Raw genomic sequence first — 20,380 nt, 5'->3', positions numbered from 1 at the left:
CGATAACGAGAACGCAAACGAGAATGATAATAATGGTTGAATGAGCGTGGGCATATTCTGCGTGGAGCATTTAAATCAACAGAATGCGTTCTCTTTGGGCCGTGATCGTTATTGTTTTTGTTATCGCTGCAGTGTGACTTAGCCTTAAGAGAGATATGAAAACAACTTTCAGGCAATAAGGTTTCATTAATTTTCTTTATTTTCTAAGAACCATAAATGTTAATGTAGACCGTTTAACACCTTTTTCTAGGATCCAGCAGCCAGCCGGGACATCAATGGGAAAGATGACGATCCAATGCCCAGGGCAAACTATGACCAGACAAACAGGTATGTGGTGGCTCTCAAATGACACAGCAGAGTTTGACCTTGGTGTATGCACTTTCATCATAATATAACTATCTTATTAATTTGGGTTTTTACCCATACACCGATGTGTGTTAGCACTGTATACTCAGTACTTTCCCGAGTCCTGTGAAAAAATATCACAGGCTAGTTACTCGGGTGGGATTTGAACCCACGACCCTTGCAATTCTAGAGCAGTGTCTTACCAACTAGACTACCGACGTTGCCCGGTAGCTAGAGGCAGTTAGAATCCTACACATATGTTTTGGCAGCGGGTACCACAACGGTATAAGAGATGTTAACAATTTTTGTAGAATGGCGTCTTTTATTGGTGTATAAATCACATGTTAATCGACCAACTTATTTTGTGTCTCGAGCCACTCATAGTTTTTTGCACAATGCACAATTCACCACATGCATGATGTTTAGATGGTGTAGTCTTTTCTCCAGATTTAAGTTGCAACTGTGGTGGAATAAACATCATACAAAGCAATAACTTCATACATCCATGACAAACACATTGTGCCTTGTGAGAAAGTATAACCTAAGTTCGTTTTCACCAGGAACCTCAGCCAATGATAAACATATAATGGGGAAAGTCACCACGCCTTGTTTGTAGGAATGATCGTAATACTGCTTGAGCAGGGAGTGGATGAGTAGAATGAAGTATGACTTTGACTGCAAAATGATCAAAGGCAGAGGACTGAACCAGGATTCTTCTGGAATAAAATCAAACACCATTTTCTTGTTGTCATAAGAAGTTCCTTTCAAGTATCCAGTACGTGTATTACAACCATTTACAAGCAGTATAAACATAGCAACAATCCTAGTGGAATGTGTTACAGTGGTTCATGATGTATGAAATAACGAATACATCCTTTTGAAATATGTTCTAGTCAGGTTGGGATCTCAGATCTCAGTTGTATGAGGTTTTGTTTAAGACATGTGCAGAACTGTTTAAGATTGGCAGGGGCATGTACTTGTTAGGATTGGCAGGGGCATGTACTTGTTAGGATTGGCAGGGGCATGTACTTGTTACGATTGGTAGGGGCATGTGCTTGTTAGGATTGGCAGGGGCATGTACTTGTTAGGATTGGCAGGGGCATGTACTTGTTAGGATTGGCAGGGGCATGTACTTGTTACGATTGGCAGGGGCACGTACTTGTTACGATTGGCAGGGGCACGTACTTGTTAGGATTGGCAGGGGCATGTACTTGTTAGGATTGGCAGGGGCATGTACTTGTTAGGATTGGCAGGGGCATGTACTTGTTAGGATTGGCAGGGGCATGTACTTGTTAGGATTGGCAGGGGCATGTACTTGTTACGATTGGCAGGGGCATGTACTTGTTAGGATTGGCAGGGGCACGTACTTGTTAGGATTGGCAGGGGCATGTACTTGTTAGGATTGGCAGGGGCATGTACTTGTTAGGATTGGCAGGGGCATGTACTTGTTAGGATTGGCAGGGGCATGTACTTGTTACGATTGGCAGGGGCATGTACTTGTTACGATTGGCAGGGGCATGTACTTGTTAGGATTGGCAGGGGCATGTACTTGTTAGGATTGGCAGGGGCATGTACTTGTTGGGATTGGCAGGGGCATGTACTTGTTAGGATTGGCAGGGGCATGTACTTGTTACGATTGGCAGGGGCATGTGCTTGTTACGATTGGCAGGGGCATGTACTTGTATATACTTGGAACGTTAAGGTTTCCACCACATTGGTATCAAGGTACCCAACACATTGGTATCAAGGTGCCCAACACATTGGTATCAAGGTACCCAACACATTGGTATCAAGGTACTCAACACATTGGTATCAAGGTACCCATCACATTGGTATCAAGGTACTCAACACATTGGTATCAAGGTACCCAACACATTGGTATCAAGGTACCCAACACATTGGTATCAAGGTACCCAACACATTGGTATCAAGGTACCCAACACATTGGTATCAAGGTACCCATCACATTGGTATCAAGGTACCCAACACATTGGTATCAAGGTACCCAACACATTGGTATCAAGGTACCCAACACATTGGTATCAAGGTACTCAACACATTGGTATCAAGGTACCCAACACATTGGTATCAAGGTACCCAACACATTGGTATCAAGGTACCCAACACATTGGTATCAAGGTACCCAACACATTGGTATCAAGGTGCCCAACACATTGGTATCAAGGTACTCAACACATTGGTATCAAGGTACCCAACACATTGGTATCAAGGTACTCAACACATTGGTATCAAGGTACCCAACACATTGGTATCAAGGTACTCAACACATTGGTATCAAGGTACCCAAAACATTGGTATCAAGGTACCCAACACATTGGTATCAAGGTACCCAACACATTGGTATCAAGGTACCCAACACATTGGTATCAAGGTACTCAACACATTGGTATCAAGGTACCCAACACATTGGTATCAAGGTACCCATCACATTGGTATCAAGGTACCCATCACATTGGTATCAAGGTACCCATCACATTGGTATCAAGGTACCCAACACATTGGTATCAAGGTACCCAACACATTGGTATCAAGGTACTCAACACATTGGTATCAAGGTACCCATCACATTGGTATCAAGGTACCCAACACTTATTTTCCTAAGGTACCGGGCTCTAACATTACCTTTGGATGCAAAGCGCTAGTTGATCTAAAGCTGATGTTTCTATTTGTTGTAGACATGGAACACGATGTGCTGGTGAAGTAGCTATGGAAGCTGGTAATGATGTATGCGGAGTAGGTGTGGCTTACAATGCAAGTATAGGAGGTAGGTTATGCTGAGAAAATGAGAAATCTTTAAATATTGTATGGGATGCAACAATAAGTTGATGAAGTAGGCATTCATATACACAAACAATACCTGTACTACATTCACAGTTTATGGGAGGGTAGAGCAAAAGTACAGTATACAAGTGTTGCACGCTGTTACTTGGTCCATGGTGTTTTGTACAACCGAGGGGGAAAATGGCACCTAAGGCGACCGTTTTGTCCGAGGGTGTACAAAACCAATGGCCCCATGTCACAGCGTGCAACAACTGTTTTGTTATACCATGGTTTACATTATTATAATTATTCTTCTCAAAGTTCAGTTGTCATCTTCAAATATGACAAGTATGCATACCAGAGGAACAGTTGTTCAAATGAGAAACAATTCTTGACTGTTCCCTCGAACCTGCTGGTGTTTGGTACACATCGCTGGAAATCGGCCAGCGGTTGGTTCATGTGTTTTTGAATCACATCACGCGATTGGTTCATGACCAATGAGACGTCAGGATTTTTAACAGAGGTATAACAATGCAAGTTGTTTTTAACCTCCAAGTGAGTCTGAAATATACCATACAAGTGTTGCTATTCTTTACGTCATGTGTCTTGTTATGCTTTGACACTGCTTTGGGGTTGACTTGTTTCCATACAGGGATTCGGATGCTGGATGACCAAGTAACAGACAAGACAGAAGGCGATTCCTTACTGACATATCAAGATCACATAGATATCTTCAGTGCTAGTTGGGGACCAGAAGATGATGGGATGACAGTAGATGGGCCTGGTCGTCTTGCACAAAGGGCGTTCTTAGAAGGAGTCACCAAGGTAGAAAACAGATATAGTCAACTGTCATTACTGAAAGCACGACTACAAATAGATTTTTACTAATAACAAGGGAAGCCACATAGTCCTGATTTTTGTACATGTACAATGCTACAGGAGTTCCCTCTTTTCTTTCAATAGCCTGCTGGGCGAGTCAACCAAAATTGCGGGTTGCCCGCAAAATATTTTCACAAGCCCACAATTTTTGTAAGTGTAAAATTAGAAAAAAAAGAAGGAAGAATTGCATTTTTTTAACGATCTTATCCCCTAACTTCTGCCCTTTACTAAATAAAACTTTTTTCATGAACAACCATTTTCTTGGATTTGTGTTTTTAGGATTTTTAAAAATACTTATCCCCTCATTTTTTGTGCGAAAAGGAAGCTTTTTTTTTACGCACTAGTTCAGGAAGAGTTTTGACTTGCCCGCTGCTGTTTTCACTGGTATGTGGCGACCGGGCGACTGCTAATCTCAAACCCTGTGCTATGAGAACAAAAACGAGTTTGTACAGGTTCATTTACCGAGCAGTACAAACACAGAATTTACATTGGATACTTTCCTAATTCCAAGGTTTTGAGTATGCCGTTTGCGGTTTAGTTTTATTTCAATATCCGTGTATTATCCAATTGCAGTAAGTTTCTAGTTTGTGACGGCTAAGTATAAATATTTGTTGTCTTCAAATTTCTTTTAGTTGTAATTGGTATAATTAGTAATGCTTTATGATATTATTCCAGGGCCGTGGTGGAAAAGGTAATATATTTGTCTGGGCTTCTGGTAACGGTGGACGTTCTAAAGACAACTGCGGATGTGATGGCTACACAAACAGCATCTACACCATCTCTATAAGCAGTACTTCAGAGCGTGGTGAAGCCCCTTGGTATCTGGAGGAGTGTGCCTCTACACTAGCCACCACATACAGTAGTGGTAGTAGCAGAGACAAGAAAGTGGTCAGTCTCTAGTAGATTATCTAAAGATGTATGCTAGTCTACCTGTTCAGTTGTCAATTTCACCAAACTCTTCCTACTTTAAGATTAATCTTAGGACTTAGGACGGGTTCAGTCTTGTATCCATAGACGTTTGGACGCACTGAACCCATCCTAAATTATGACGGGTTACTCATCCTAACTTGAGATAGGATTTATCCTAGTGATTTGTGAAATCGGCTGCTGGTCTCATAGCAAAGTCTTACAGTCAGGATTCGGTAGATCCCATATACTGGGACACTTTGGGTTACATGAATCCAATGTCACATTTTGCTAGTGTTTATTTGTATTGTGCTGTTTTGGGCCAGTCACGGTCATCTTCAAAGTGAGACAAAATGAGTGTTTTATCCACTGCTTACTATTTGATGTATTGATTGACTTGTTTGACAGATAACAACTGACTTGGGTGGACGTTGTACAGATGATCACACAGGGACGTCTGCATCTGCGCCGATGGCAGCTGGGATATGTGCACTGGCCCTGCAAGCCAAGTAGGTCAAGTAAATCAACACATCAAATTAAAAACCATCAATTCGTTACAAGGTGTTAATCATGAGCAGAGCTCACCCCTTGTTCCTGCCTGTTTTAGTTCTTTAGGTATTCAAGTAACAGCCTGATAATAACTTATAAAACAAGCCAAATAATTGTTTGTGATGTTATTCAACTCTTCTCCATCATTACATGTACTGCAATTCCATTTTTCTTTTGTTCATAAAAACCCAACTCTGAAATAACTGAATATATTTACATAATATGGTTACTGTGAATAACATGACAACTTACATAGTGACAAATAATAGTTGTTAAATTTCATAAACGTGTCACTCCTGAACGAATTTTGTATCTTTTATCTTGAATTATGAATCTCGATTCTTCAATCTTGAGTCACGAATCATAAAGATTCAAACATAATTCAATTGGTATTAAATATTGATGTATGTATTCATTTATTTGATTTATTTCTGGTGGGGTGAAGGTTTATGGCAGTAATATACAACCTGTAGATTCAGTCACCAACAAAACTATCATAACATGAACTGTTTTCAAATCCTAGCTCTTTGTCCTTATTCTGTCAGTTACAATATGACATGGCGTGACATCCAGTATATCATTGTGATGACATCGCGACATACAGGCCTGGAAGATAAGTGGACTACAAATGGTGCTGGATATGCCTGTAAGTTGATTTAGGAACATAACATCTACATTTTATAATGGCTCTTTTACTTTTATATGACAAAGCACTTGACATATAGTTGAAGTTATCTCTACACTTAAAGGCAGTGTAATTACTCAAAATAATTATTAGCATAAAACCTTACTAGGTAACGAGTAATGGAGAGCTGTTGATAGTTTAAAACATTGTGAGAAATGGCTCCCTTTGAAGTAATGTAGTTGTCGAGAAAGAAGTAATTTTCCACTAATTTGATTTCGAGACCTCAGAATTTGATTTTTAGGTCTCGAAATCAAGCATCTGAAAGCACACAACTTAATGTGACAAGGGTGTTTTTTCTTTCATTATTATCTCGCAACTTCGACGACCAATTGAGCTCAAATTTGTACAGGTTTGTTATTTTATGCATATGTTGAGATGCACATATGACTGGTCTTTGACAATTACCAGTAGTGTGCAGTGTCTTTAAACATTTGAACAAATATTGAATGAATATCAGTGTTGTTGACCTCAAGTCCAGTTTGGCTGACATGCAGCATTTTCCTTGACCATGTTATATGCTGGGCTGTTTAAAGCTGTGTTGCCTCAAACCTCTGTTTTTAACTCTTGAAGTCATTAACTATTTCCATTTGATAACAACTATAACTATTTTATCTTGTCTTTTTACAGTCGGTCATCGGTATGGTTATGGTTTAATGGATGCTGGGGCAATGGTAGAGTTAGCACAGAGCTGGACTAACGTACCCACACAGCGTACATGTCAGATCAATGCATTCTCTGGTACCAGGTATGATGTTATGAAGCTTTTCATTCCATTCATTATTTCCATTCAAACAACTGAGCTGCTCAAATTCTATTGTTTGATTACTGCACAATTTATATTTTTTAAACCCAGCTTATTACAAGTACCTTAAAAGGTATGCATACTTGCTGTTTATGCTTTATGGTGACATCAATTGAAATCTATGATGAGTGCTTACATTCACTGTCTATTGTTTTGATAACTTGTGAAGTACTCTGGTGCTTGAGCAGAATGCAAAGCAGAACCTGGTGATTCAGTTTACAACTTTACGTTGTACTCTAACAAATAAAAATAAGCTGTTGCCATGGCCGTTTGTTATAAAATACATCCATGCACACATCTAAACATAGTTATGTATTTATAAATTGGTTGATGAATTGAATGACTGCTGTGTATTCATGTTTGCTGATGATTTGACATAGCTATATGTCTTTTGATATTGTACACAGGGACCTGAAGGGTAGGGGTCTGCTAGCCAGTTTCACCTTGGACACCACAGCATGTAGTGGACCAAACCATATTAACTACCTCGAACACGTCCAATCTACAATCAATGTAACCTATGGGTATCGTGGAGCCTTAGTCTTGACACTAATCTCACCTATGGGAACACACTCCACTCTCCTGGATAGGAGGCCGCGGGATAGTCACAGAGGCAGCTTCAGTTCCTGGCCATTCATGAGCACTCATTTCTGGGGAGAAAGAGCGTCTGGGGTGTGGACATTGGAAGTGCGCAATGGCTCACCAAGAGTCAGCTCAGGTGAGTTTGGATCTTTGTCTTTTGACCTTTTATTATTATTAGAGGTTAGAGAAGAAGGTTATGTGAGTTTGGTTATCATTCCAACACTTGGTCTCAAACTATACAAACACTAATGTAGACCTCAAACTCCCCTAATGGTGTATTGAGAAGAAGAGTTGTTCCATCTATCAATCACATAGCCTACACGTATGAGAACTGGCAAGCTTTGTGTTGACAATGAATTAGGGTGAACTTTGAATAGATTACATTAAAAAGCCCTTGAAACCAGTATTAATGTCTTATTTATCATGATCATAATGAGTGGTCAATTTGAGTTTGTTTGTGAATACAAGAGACATAAGAGTTATTCCCTTGAGGTTACTCAGACTGGCCAGCTCTATTCAGAACCACCAGATTATCTTTAAAGAGATTGTGAAAATGTCTAGACTTCAATTTCTGCACATATTTAATCTTAAATGTGTGTAATTATTGATGAACTTAATTAATAAATTGAATTCATTAGAATGAACAAAATGCCAAGCCAATTCCCTGTTTACAACAGCTAGCCTGGACTTGTTTTTTGTGGAAAGGGTAAAAGTTTTTGATTCATAAGTTTTGTTTGCAATGTAAAGTCCTATTTTGTTTCCTTTCACTCATCTAGGCCATCTTTTTATTAAACCATGTCTCTTAGTTTGGTCATTTCAACTTGAATTGATTGTAAAGGTTTTGTTTGTTGTTCAATAATTTCAAGACATGTTGTCAAAGTTTTTTCGGAATATTCATCCAAACATCTTGAGTTTCTTGGCTTCATGGCTTGAAATCTCCATCTCCATTGGTTAAGTCAGCAAAATATCCTGCCGGATACATCAACACTAACTTGCTAGTTACATGTTCTTCCTTGTTTGAAACCTTCTTGTTGATTTAATTGTTCCAAAATGACCAGGGATGTTTCAGAATTGGATCTTGACTCTGCATGGCACAGAGACACTACCACGTAGAGTTGATAGTTACAAACGTCAAAGCACCCGATCGGACAGCAGTGGTACGTATGGTAGCACAGGAGATGATGGGGCTGATCACTCTCACTCCCTGGCTGACAACCCTACTAACTGGAATGATGAGTATTACGGTACTTGCCACAGCGAGTGCTTCAATGGTTGTGATGGACCCTTAGCCAGTGACTGTTATAAGTGTCTGCATTACAGAGATAGAAACACTGAGTGAGTAAATGGACACTTCACACAGGGCAATTTACAGGCAACCAATTTCAGGTGGTTACCAATAAGAAAAAATAACTGTAAATTAATTAACGATGGAAATTTGCATGGATGACGACGACACACATTGGGAAAATAGTGAATTTTACACCACATTGCAATGTTTTACAAGGTCCTCTAGTGACGATTTTTGTTATACTGTTTTAAAAGCCTTGATTGAAGGCTGTGTACAATACAGAACCAAGGGGTCTGCACCACAAGGTGCAGCACATTATTCTTTGCTCATGAATATGCAATGATTCAGAGTCAATCTAAGCTTTCTCAACAGCCATTTACAGCATTGCTGACTCATGAATATGCAATGAGTCAGAGTCAATCTAAGCTTTCTCAACAGCCATTTACAGCAATGCTGACTCTTGAATATGCAATGAGTCAGAGTCAATCTAAGCTTTCTCAACAGCCATTTACAGCATTGCTGACTCATGAATATGCAATGAGTCAGAGTCAATCTAATCTTTCTCAACAGCCATTTGCAGCAATGCTGACTCATGAATATGCAACGAGTCGGAGTCAATCTAAGCTTTCTCAACAGCCATTTGCAGCATTGCTGACTCATGAATATGCAATGAGTCAGAGTCAATCTAAGCTTTCACATTTCTGTTAAATGCACCATTTAATATTTGGTTATGTACATGTATGTGTATGTGTTTATAGTTAATTATTGCGAGCACATCAAGTCTAGCAGATATCAAGACTTGTTTAACAGTGGACTAAAAAAGGAAGGGATTGACACGCATTCTAATATCATGTGCATTTGGCAACCGGGTGATCACTTATGTCTGCTGGTCTTAGTGTGGTGTAAAAGTTGTCTCAAATGCGGCCTCTGGCTGCTATAACTTTTTGTTAACAATAAACCATTTCAATTCATTTAAATTGATTGAATGCTGCCCTCAATGCGGCCAGAGATGCAGTTGGTACATACATATAAGGCGTGTAGTGGTTCAAATGTTTTTTATATAACTTTCTCAACAGGTATACACTGTAGTCAACTGAAACTTTCAGAAACCCCTTGCAACACAGAATATTTTGGTGATTGAACAATGATATTGTATTGTTTCTATCCAGTGAGTGCGTGAAACACTGCCCTGATGTTGGATTCTTTGAGCCTCCAAATCATCACCAGAAATGTAAGGCGTGTTCAGCCAGTTGTTTAAGCTGTGTGGGATATAGTGACTCTGATTGTTTGTCATGTAAAGATCTCTTCTTCCTGATGGAAAGTTCATCCCAGTGCGTTCTGGAATGCGAGGATGGCTTCTTTAAAGGTGAGCTTCATGGATGCATTACAAGTATTGTTTTTATGTTGAGTAATAAAACCTTCAAACCATCCAAACTGTACAACTGCTCAGGGTATAAAGGGGTACCTGCGAGGGAAATGGTAGGCTATGGTTGCCCAGGTTGTATACTCCCCAGGGAGCTGAGAAAGATTACAGGAATGTTATTGGCCCAATGACCAGGGCACTCAAGCACATTGAGACGGTTATTGTGAAATGCGCTATTAACTGAATTCCCTTAAAAGTTTAAAATTGTTCTTGTTGTAAAGCGCCTGGGAGCACTTTTAATGGATTTGGTGCTATATAAATGTTTTTTATTATTATTATTATTATTATTAAAATGTTTTACTAGGCTCAACCCTTTTGCTGGTTGACAATTGGAAACCATTCCAAAATCCATTCCTATACTTCTCCTAGCTTCTGATTGGATTGTGTGTGTAAAACCATGCATGATCTATAAACGGTTTCTGCATGATGAAACAGCGGAGGTCCGCAATCTACCAGAAAGGGGAAGGGTTGTTAGTTGTACCCAAAGTCTTCTGTATCATTGTAAGGGCCCCTAGTTAACAATTTAACAATCAAACTCAAGAAAACCCTCTCTCCTCTCATCACAGCCATGTATACACAAATAGTCATTATGGCTTACTTTCTCTCTCACTCAGATATTGAAACTAAGAAGTGCATGCCGTGTGACCCTCTATGCAGCAAATGTGAAGATAGCGCTATGAACTGTGAGGTATGTGAGCCTGGTGCTGTACTCACCATCTACAATAGCTGCCAGCTGTCTTGCTCAGTCAATCAGTATCTTAACAGTGACAACAAGTGCCAGCAGTGCAACAACATATGCTACACATGTAGTGGGGGTGGCACACAGGAGTGCTTGTCTTGTGTTCCAGGTTTTGCACTTCAGGATAGGACCTGTATTGAGGAATCAGAGTGTGTAGATGGAAACTACGTGAGCCGGAGCCCTGACACGCAGTGCCTAAAGTAAGGGAAGAATAAAACGAAGGCCATCTTGAATCATTGTATGTTTGGTTTGATGGAATGCAATTAGCACCCTCTGTTATGAATATTCTAGCCTGTACACATGGTGCCCTTTACTATGACTGGGCTATTTTATACAGCTTACTAAGCTGTTTGCATAGATGATTAGATAGTTTGAGCAGATTACTAAAATCAACTTAAGGAAATACTAGAACGTTTCAACAGCTTACTAAACTGTTTTAACTGAGCACAATTTACGATGTTGAGAGGCACCCCCTTTAAAGGCTACTCTACATGTGATCGTCGGTGATACGCTGCCGCTTACTATGCAGTAGTTAGACCATTGTAGGACATAAGTTGTGAACGTTCGCAACACGCTAAGCATTCATTATGGAAACGTTCTATGCAAGTTACTGCTAGGTACTATATGTATATATGTCCAACTCGTTATGAGTACGTTTTGTATGCATTCCAAATTGAAAAGAAAAAACCCCATTGATAGTTCATTGTATGCCAGCCAGGTTGGCTTTGGTGGCCACAATGTGATACAGATGTACCCTTTTGAACTTAGGTAAATTGTGGTCTTTGATCAGACATTTGGTTTACGTTACTTATGCATAGATAGCCACGCATTTATTAAGTGCTAGGGCTATATTGACTATGCAAGTATGCAAACCTGAGTGTAGTAAAGAACCTCGTACTAAGTTGGAAACTCTGGTACATTGTTTTTTTTATAAATTCCAACCACATGATTGGCTGCATATTGTGCCAAAGGACCTAGTAAACCATTACATGGTGCTATGTAAAAGGAGTAGGTCTCATAATTCAAACATAGTCCCATATAGACGAGTGACCTTTGTTTACATTCAAACCGCGCTCTCGGATGACAAAACACTGTATACGTCATGTTTCGCCGGGCATAAAGACGCGTAGTCATGGTAAGATTGCATACACTTTCTAGCTGGCTGTCAAAACACAAAGGTTTTGCCCGGCGGTATGCGCGCGAATCATGTTATGGTTTACGAGTGACGTCAGAGGTCACATCATCTATACCATGCAGAAAAAATACTGAATGTTGAAGCGCCTTGAACGTCATCACTGAGTGATGGATATGAGCGCTACATAAGATGCAACTATTATTTTGATGACTTATCTAGTTTTATAAAGCCTACATATCACATCTCAGATAGTATACAGCTGAACAGAAAGCACCACAGCTTTACTTGTCAATCCCTTTGCATTACTTATTAATTGTAGGATTAGTACAGCAGCCATTTAGAACATATTCTGTTAGAGCTTTTTGTGGACAATAGCTATCATGACTCCTGTCCTCTGTGGTCAAGTTGGTTGAAAGGCACATCTTTGAATCAGTGAGAACTTACGTAGCTGCTACATGTATGTTCCAGCATCAGAGTTGCCATAGTTTTTAGTTATACTTTAACCTGTATTGAGAGGAAGATTATCCAGCACAACAACAATACCATGTTATACCTTCTTGGGGAAACCCTGAATTACCCCTGGGGTTACACAGGTAACCATCCTTTCCAAGTTTATATACAGCAGTAATAAGAGTTTATGTCGATCAAAATGTTCCCATTCTAATTAAAGTCAACATTAAGATATGCTGAACCAAATGTTTCTCCACTTGTGTGTTAATAGGTGCCATGTGTCCTGTAAGGAATGTAATGGTCCAAATTCAGATGACTGCCAAGAGTGTGATGACCCCTTCATACTCAATGAAGAAGGAAAGTGTGTAAGGAATTGTGAGAATGGCTACTTCAGAAAAGACAATGGGTACTGTTATCTGTGTCCATCGGACTGTGACCAGTGCAGAAATGCAAGCACTTGTATGGAGTGTAAACCCGAATTGTAAGTGTTATTCATTATTTTAACATTCTGATATATAATAAAAAACAGCTCATATGATTGCTTGGGTCCTACTAAATATGTTTGGTCCCTGCTTAGCATGTTTGGGTCCTGCTTAGAGCTGGTGGATAGGATTTATGATTAGACAGCATTTCGAGCGCAAATTATGTTATTTAAAAAAGCTATTATTAGATCTTTTTGTAATAAAACCAATGACCCCTTAAATGTACCTTGCGCTAAAACCCCATAAGCTTGGACAAAAGTATTAGATAGCAAACCCCGTAAGCTTGGACAAAAGTATTAGATAGCAAACCCCGTAAGCTTGGACAAAAGTATTAGATAGCAAACCCCGTAAGCTTGGACAAAAGTATTAGATAGCAAACCCCGTAAGCTTGGACAAAAGTATTAGATAGCAAACCCCGTAAGCTTGGACAAAAGTATTAGATAGCAAACCCCGTAAGCTTGGACAAAAGTATTAGATAGCAAACCCTGTAAGCTTGGACAAAAGTATTAGATAGCAAACCCTGTAAGCTTGGACAAAAGTATTAGATAGCAAACCCGTAAGCTTGGACAAAAGTATTAGATAGCAAACCCCGTAAGCTTGGACAAAAGTATTAGATAGCAAACCCCGTAAGCTTGGACAAAAGTATTAGATAGCAAACCCCGTAAGCATGGACAAAAGTATTAGATAGCAAACTCTTGCTCTAAAACCCCGTAAGCTTGGACAAAAGTATTAGATAGCAAACCCTTGCGCTAAAACCCCGTAAGCTTGGACAAAAGTATTAGATAGCAAACCCTTGCGCTAAAACCCCGTAAGTTTGGACAAAAGTATTAGATAGCAAACCGTTGCGCTAAAACCCTGTAAGCTTGGACAAAAGTATTATATAGCAAACCCTTGCGCTAAAACCCCGTAAGCTTGGACAAAAGTATTAGATAGCAAACCCTTGCGCTAAAACCTCGTAAGCTTGGACAAAAGTATTAGATAGCAAACCCTAACTGGGGTTCATTCAAGCATTCAGGTAGAGACTGAAACCCAATTGAATTCACACCCTACAAGGCATCTAGAATGTCAGGAGGCAGTGTAATGATATCAAAGGATATACTTGTAAAGTTGTAGTATATATGGGAGTGTCGTGGCCAAGCGGTTAAGAGCACCGAATTCAAACTCTGGTGTTTCTGATCAGCAGAGTGTGGGTTCGAATCCCCAGCCGTGACACTTGTGTTCTTAAGCAAGACACATAACCATTGCTTCGTCCTTCGGATGGGACGTTAAGCCGTTGGTCCCATGTGTTGTGTAAACACATGTAAAAGAACCCAATGCACTTATCGAAAAGAGAAGGGGTTCGCCCCGGTGTTCCTGGCTGGATTGGCAGCATATTGCGCCACGGCACCTTGTAAACCATTACATGGTGCTTAAGGATCAGGTCTTATATCTCAAAAATTCGCCCCACTCCTTGTAGTAATAATACCTGGCACTTTGTATTCTTTGGCAAAAGGCTCGTTATAAATATGGTTATTATTATTATTAGTAAGCAACCATGATGCTTTGTCCATTAATCTTAGTGTTTTGAAGGGAGGAAACTGTGAGCAGGGTTGTGGTGCCAAGAGCTATGAACATGAAGGAATATGTCTGTCATGTCATGCTATGTGTCAGACATGCACTGGAGGAGGCCCACAGGACTGTACCACTTGCATCAAAGGTAGGATTAAAAGCTTTTCCATTTCCATCCCCCTCCCCCTGCCGACTTGAATGAAAAGAAAAAATATGATATACTGAAAGAAACATGTGATATTCACTTGCTGCGTAACATGAAAGCTAGCCAATTGCCTGCACTACAGGACACAGTAGACAGATACTCAGTAATTGGTCGGTGAGACAGTTAACCTAATCTTGTTAATCTACATAAATGCAGTTACTTTTTTTCTCCAACAGAATTCAAATGCTCAGAGTTATGGTCGTGCATCTACAGTTAGTTTTCCTGAATGCTTAACAATGGAATGTGACTTATTTTAACTGTTTTACAATTCTAACCGAGAGTCAGAATGTTGCATTGAAGCTCGGTCATTAGTGCCAACTCTCTACAGACCGTGTAAGTCTTGCGTGTATTTGAGCTTCCGGGACCATTGTGGTCCTAACCTTATGGAGTTTTACGTTGGGGAGATTTTGTTTTGTCCATCACTTTAGTTTAATGTAATTTATGACCATAAAAATGACATATAGTGTTGAAAATGTAATACTAATTAACAACATATATAGAAGTGAAAAATAAATTCAACAAAATAACGAAGAAAAAACGGATATTTAAACTTGACCTCAGGTCAGGTTACTTGTAATAATTAAGAATTTGTGCCCATCTCTAATCACGAACCTTAGGGACCATGGATAAATTATGTCACGGGAACGACCGCGTCGCGACGCGTTCCTTCGCGTGACCAATCGAACAAAAGAAAAACTACGGAGTGGAACGCGTTCTCCTCAACCACCGGGTCTCGAGGAAGTCCCACTGTATAACAAAGGAACAATGGTGTAGGCCGAAAACCACTGTGTAGTTATAATCGGCTTATCTGGGTAGATAAACCCAAGTTGTAGCCCTTTTCACACAATAAGTCAAAACACAACCGCAGATTAAAAAATAAAAAATACTACATCTTTGCACGACCGCCATGCAAAATAATCCCCCAAAGTAAAACAAAGTCAAATGGAAAAACATCTTACATTAAACAGTAAAACTATACTCTTTTTTGTACATCCAAGGTGTCCAAAATGTTTCATGTTTGAACAATGAAGCCAACACGTTATGAAGTTTTTCTTAAACACGCTTAATATTTCCCAAGGAACTGCTGAAAATTCACCACGTTGCCCAAGGTACCAGCGACGGCGCCAATGTTGTATGAGTTTAGCTCGGCACCAACGCTGGTTAGTATTGCAATTTTCGGACACCAGATTCTCCCGAAAGTCTTAATCTCAAGGCGGTTGAAACTAATTTCGTAAGCTGTTGGCGCAATTTTTCCAACGGAGGGCGGCTCTCCCGCTATCACATTGTTTAGGAAAGCCCTCTAGCGTTCAATGTTTCTTGCATTATAGTTTGTTGCACGCAAAATAACAAGACTACTAGGCCTGAATATTGAAAACACTGTGTGTGAGTGTGTAGCTAGATGGAGTTTTTGTGTACTACTATGTAATTTTGCGGTTTGTTTTGTGCGATTGCGAGCCGGTCAGCATGATTTCGCGGTACCTTTATGAACGAATCTTGTAAGTGTAATCATCTCTGTAAACACGGGTCCTAATGTAACAATTAGATGTAGACACAAAATAAGTTGGCGATGATTTCAAATTTAAGAATAATAGTCACCACTTCAACTTGTTATGGCAGTAGCATATTATTGTATTGGCTTTGGCAAACTTGAGGGTTGGCTCGCTCTGTGCGCAAGAGACTTGCACAGTTTATTCTCTGTGTGTATTAGTAGCCGACCTGTAAAGGAGAAGCAGATGACAATACACTTAGCAAGATTAAAAATTGACCACTTGGCCCAGTCATATAACCACAGTATGGACACATCCTTTGTGTTGGTACATGTATAGTGTTTTTGGCATACAAAGCAAAATGTAAAACAAACTATACAGGGTTAACATACATGTAAGACACATTCCGACCAACAAAATGGATATCAATCGTTCCCTTGATAGTGTGGGGGGCTAACATTTTAAAGAAAAGCAAGGTCTCCACTTGAAATTTGGGGGGAGATTTAAAGTTAAAGTTTATTTACAGTAAAACAGTAAAAAATCTACTCTGAGTCGAGTAATAAAATTAGGTTTTCTAAAGGCTGAGCTAATTCTATGTTGTCATGTTTTCTTGTTGACAGATGACGGTAATACACTCTATCTTTTAGAAGGAGCTTGTGTCCCGTTTTGCCCCCCAGATCGCTACAAAGATACCACAACCTCTAGATGTGAAGAGTGTGACGAGACATGTCAAACCTGTAAAGGACCAGATGTAAATGATTGCACCGAATGCTATGAAGGATTTACAGGTCCAAACGATCAAGGTTTCTGCAGTGAGGATCCCAGTAGATATTGCGATTCTAAGTGCAAGGAATGTACAAAAGCTTCTGACTCTAACTGCAGCTCTTGTCATGAGGGAAAACTCCTATATAATGCAGATTGTGTTGACAGCTGCCCTGAAAGATACTACCAAGATGAGAACATAAGTAAGCCAAATGAAGTATTCATTCATTCATTCATTTAATAATATGTTTATTCCATACTCTTGTTAAACAATAAAAGAACAATTGTGAGAATTAAACAGTACATAGCAATGTAACGAAATCTAAAGCGCATTATATTTGCACGCATTGTCACCTTGATGTTGAAACACAAAACCATTTTCTTTTTGATTGCCCCTTTTTGATCATTACAAAGGCTTTGAAACTCTTGGCAGGGAAGACAGGTTTAAGTTTTTGATGGACACTCCCGATGAAGCTATAATTATTTGCGTTGCCAAGTGCGTCTTTTTATTTACTGCTCTAAAAGAAAACCAAACTGTGTGATTATTTGTTTTTGTTCTAAGTTAAATTCCTTTCCGTATGACTTATTCATGATGTATTTTGTTTTTATAATATTGTTACCCTCCCCAGGGTTATGGGGTGTGTTCCAGTTTGGAATAAAACATAATACAATACAATACAATATATTAAACAGAAACAATATAATCTAAAGCAAATACCAATAAATAACTAGGAATTAACTAAGTACAAGAGAGGAGCGAGAGCATGAGGCTGTTAGAGTAAGCCGAGGCTTGTAGACAACAGCCTTTACATGTATACTAACAAGTAAACAAACACACAACAGCGAAGAAGACAAACACACAATGACAGAACAAAATACTTATGAGAAAATACAAACAAATATTAAACCAGGCTAACTGAAGACGACTAAAGCTATGTTACAAGTAGCAAGCATCCCACTATAAATTCAAATATTTTGTCAAGTTTAAGATTTACAATTGTTATGACTGTACTTCTGAATTAGCCAAAGCAACTATTGTTGTTTTGAGGACAAGCATACGACTTTACCAGACAGCACAGGTTGGGGTTGAGTTTGTATGCTGTTAGATTCAGTTGTTTTTAATGTATATGGCATGTGACTGCGAGCACAAATTTGTACATATATGCTAAGCAATATTTGCTGCGTTATATTCATTTATGAACTTGAGCAATACATTACATTTCATTGATGTACTTTATGATGTTATGTTTTCTCTTTTTTCATCCAATAGATGAGTGTCAGTTATGTCATCCCTCCTGTCAGACGTGTAGTGGATCGTTAGCTTGGGATTGTTTGACATGTCCTGATGAGGAGTTTCTGCACAGTGACAACACTTGTGATGCTCACTGTCCATATTCTACCTATGCTGACCAAACAGATAAGATGTGCAAGCCATGTTTTGAAAACTGTCTGACCTGCAGGGGGCCTGGCTTCAATGACTGCGAGACTTGTACTGTAGACTATTTCTGGCAAAGTAAGTAATTCAAGTCAGAGTTGATGTCAGAATGTTTCTCTTTGTAATTATTTATCCCCCTACTGGTTGTAATAATTCAGGGTTAACTCAACTTAATGAAAAGGGTTAATTTAGTGCCTGATGTAATTAAGGGAATAACAGGGTAGGGACGAGTTCTTCAATGGCCATTTAAAGATGGCAGGGTCGGTTTCCGTGTGATAAAGGCCCGAGCCTATATTGATTTATTGTAAATAATTATAGATTTTTTATATATGACCAGGGATATAGGAATTGAAGGCCTTCGAGTTACAGTTTTTTGGTAAACTTTATTAATTCCAGGCTTATGTCCCTGGTTTTTGTTTTGATTGATTATGTTTGTATTTTTTATCTGTTTTTTTTGCGAATAAATAATAATAATAATAACTTTGTCAACATTTTAGTATAGGATTGAGGAAAATGGTTTGCAATGGCTCAAGTTTAATCACTGTCTCAGATAAGCAGTTTGGAAAACCATTCTTATTTTGTTATTTGACTGTGCTTCCCTTTCTACTAGATAACCAGTGTGTTCAATCATGCGAGGATGGTACCTATGGAGACTTTGGGATGCAAGAATGCCTGCAGTGTTTCCCGTCATGTAGAACATGCACTGGGCCTTTCAGTACAGACTGTCTATCATGCCCAACAGATCTAAATATAAAATTTGGAAGCTGTGTATCAAACTGTGAATCTCGTACTTACTTAGATACTAGTAAGTCTTTATTTCATTCTTTAATTTGGTAGGAAACAAGCCGAGTTAGTTATAGATTCTTGAACTGTGTTTGTTTGTTTGTTTGTTTGTTTGTTTGTTGGGCTGTTTGTTTGTTTGTTTGTTTGTTTAAACTGCAGAATGTTGTGCCAATCAAATAATTTATGAAAGATTGCCACTTTTAATCTATATACTAATGCAAGTAAGGTATATATATATAAGTAGGATTTGAAACTTTGCATGGTGGAAATAACATACAGAAGAGTTTGCGGTAACACCATGTAATGACTATCTCTAAATGAGTTGGGGTGGTTCTGAAAAGAACCGTTGGTTAACTCGACGTTTCGATCAGTATGCTCTGATCAACTTCTGGTCGAGTAAGGTGTTTGTGTAAGAAAAACTCCCAGGTGCCTGTATAGATCTGGCTACAAATTTTATTCTGGCATTTTTCAGTACGTTATTTCATGTCCTTATTTTGAAAGAGGGTTGACAAATGCAAGGTATGAAAGCGAGGCTGATGATTTACAAAAATGTGCCAACGAAAACATTGATGTCGTGCAGCACGAATCACGTGCGGCACCAAAACCTGGTTAGCTCTGCAACTTCGGCTCGCGCTCATCATACACTAGCGGGTTTCGCGCGGCACCTGCTAGAATTTAATTCTGCAAATGTAGCAAGGTGTAAGGGGGGTAAACGAGTATGCCTAGTGCAATCTAATTTCAGAATAATATTTAGCAGTTCACCAGATGTTCTTTAATGGTCTAGTCCCCTTTGTTGATTTGTGTTTTTTACAGATGGTAATTGTGAGGACTGTCATTACAGCTGTCTGACATGCACAGGTCCATCGGCAACTGAGTGTCAGACATGTGACTATGACCGCTTCCTTGACCAGGATCAAAGCTGCCAGGAGGAGTGTGCAGCAGGCTATTACCCCAACTACGTTGCTAACATGTGCCAAAAATGTCATTCAAGCTGTCATACCTGTGTACAGGGAGGTGCAGAAGACTGCATGGACTGTACAAGCGGTATGAAAGAAGACGTGTTGGTTAAAGGGACACGTTGCCTTGGATCAGGCGAGTTGGTCTACACAATGGT

General features: G+C 39.4%; 1 protein-coding gene across 1 annotated transcript in view; it reads left to right on the top strand.

Annotated features, from left to right (window-relative positions):
• The window catches only part of LOC117295298 (proprotein convertase subtilisin/kexin type 5-like), a 48,854-nt gene that overhangs the window by 10,832 nt on the left and 17,642 nt on the right, over positions 1-20,380 (top strand). The window contains exons 5-21 of the mRNA XM_033777856.1: positions 251-327; positions 3,042-3,130; positions 3,779-3,951; positions 4,681-4,893; positions 5,320-5,420; positions 6,006-6,106; positions 6,773-6,890; positions 7,355-7,665; positions 8,588-8,864; positions 9,987-10,183; positions 10,855-11,179; positions 12,836-13,045; positions 14,606-14,742; positions 16,907-17,251; positions 18,319-18,561; positions 19,094-19,288; positions 20,080-20,310. Coding sequence (XP_033633747.1) covers positions 251-327; positions 3,042-3,130; positions 3,779-3,951; positions 4,681-4,893; positions 5,320-5,420; positions 6,006-6,106; positions 6,773-6,890; positions 7,355-7,665; positions 8,588-8,864; positions 9,987-10,183; positions 10,855-11,179; positions 12,836-13,045; positions 14,606-14,742; positions 16,907-17,251; positions 18,319-18,561; positions 19,094-19,288; positions 20,080-20,310 — 3,343 coding nt within the window. The remainder of the gene's footprint in view (positions 1-250; positions 328-3,041; positions 3,131-3,778; positions 3,952-4,680; positions 4,894-5,319; positions 5,421-6,005; positions 6,107-6,772; positions 6,891-7,354; positions 7,666-8,587; positions 8,865-9,986; positions 10,184-10,854; positions 11,180-12,835; positions 13,046-14,605; positions 14,743-16,906; positions 17,252-18,318; positions 18,562-19,093; positions 19,289-20,079; positions 20,311-20,380) is intronic.

This window comes from Asterias rubens, chromosome 10 (assembly GCF_902459465.1).
Source record: "Asterias rubens chromosome 10, eAstRub1.3, whole genome shotgun sequence".
Taxonomy (NCBI): domain Eukaryota; kingdom Metazoa; phylum Echinodermata; class Asteroidea; order Forcipulatida; family Asteriidae; genus Asterias; species Asterias rubens.
Note: the sequence above shows the minus strand (reverse complement) of the source record. Positions and strands in the feature narration are given on the sequence as shown.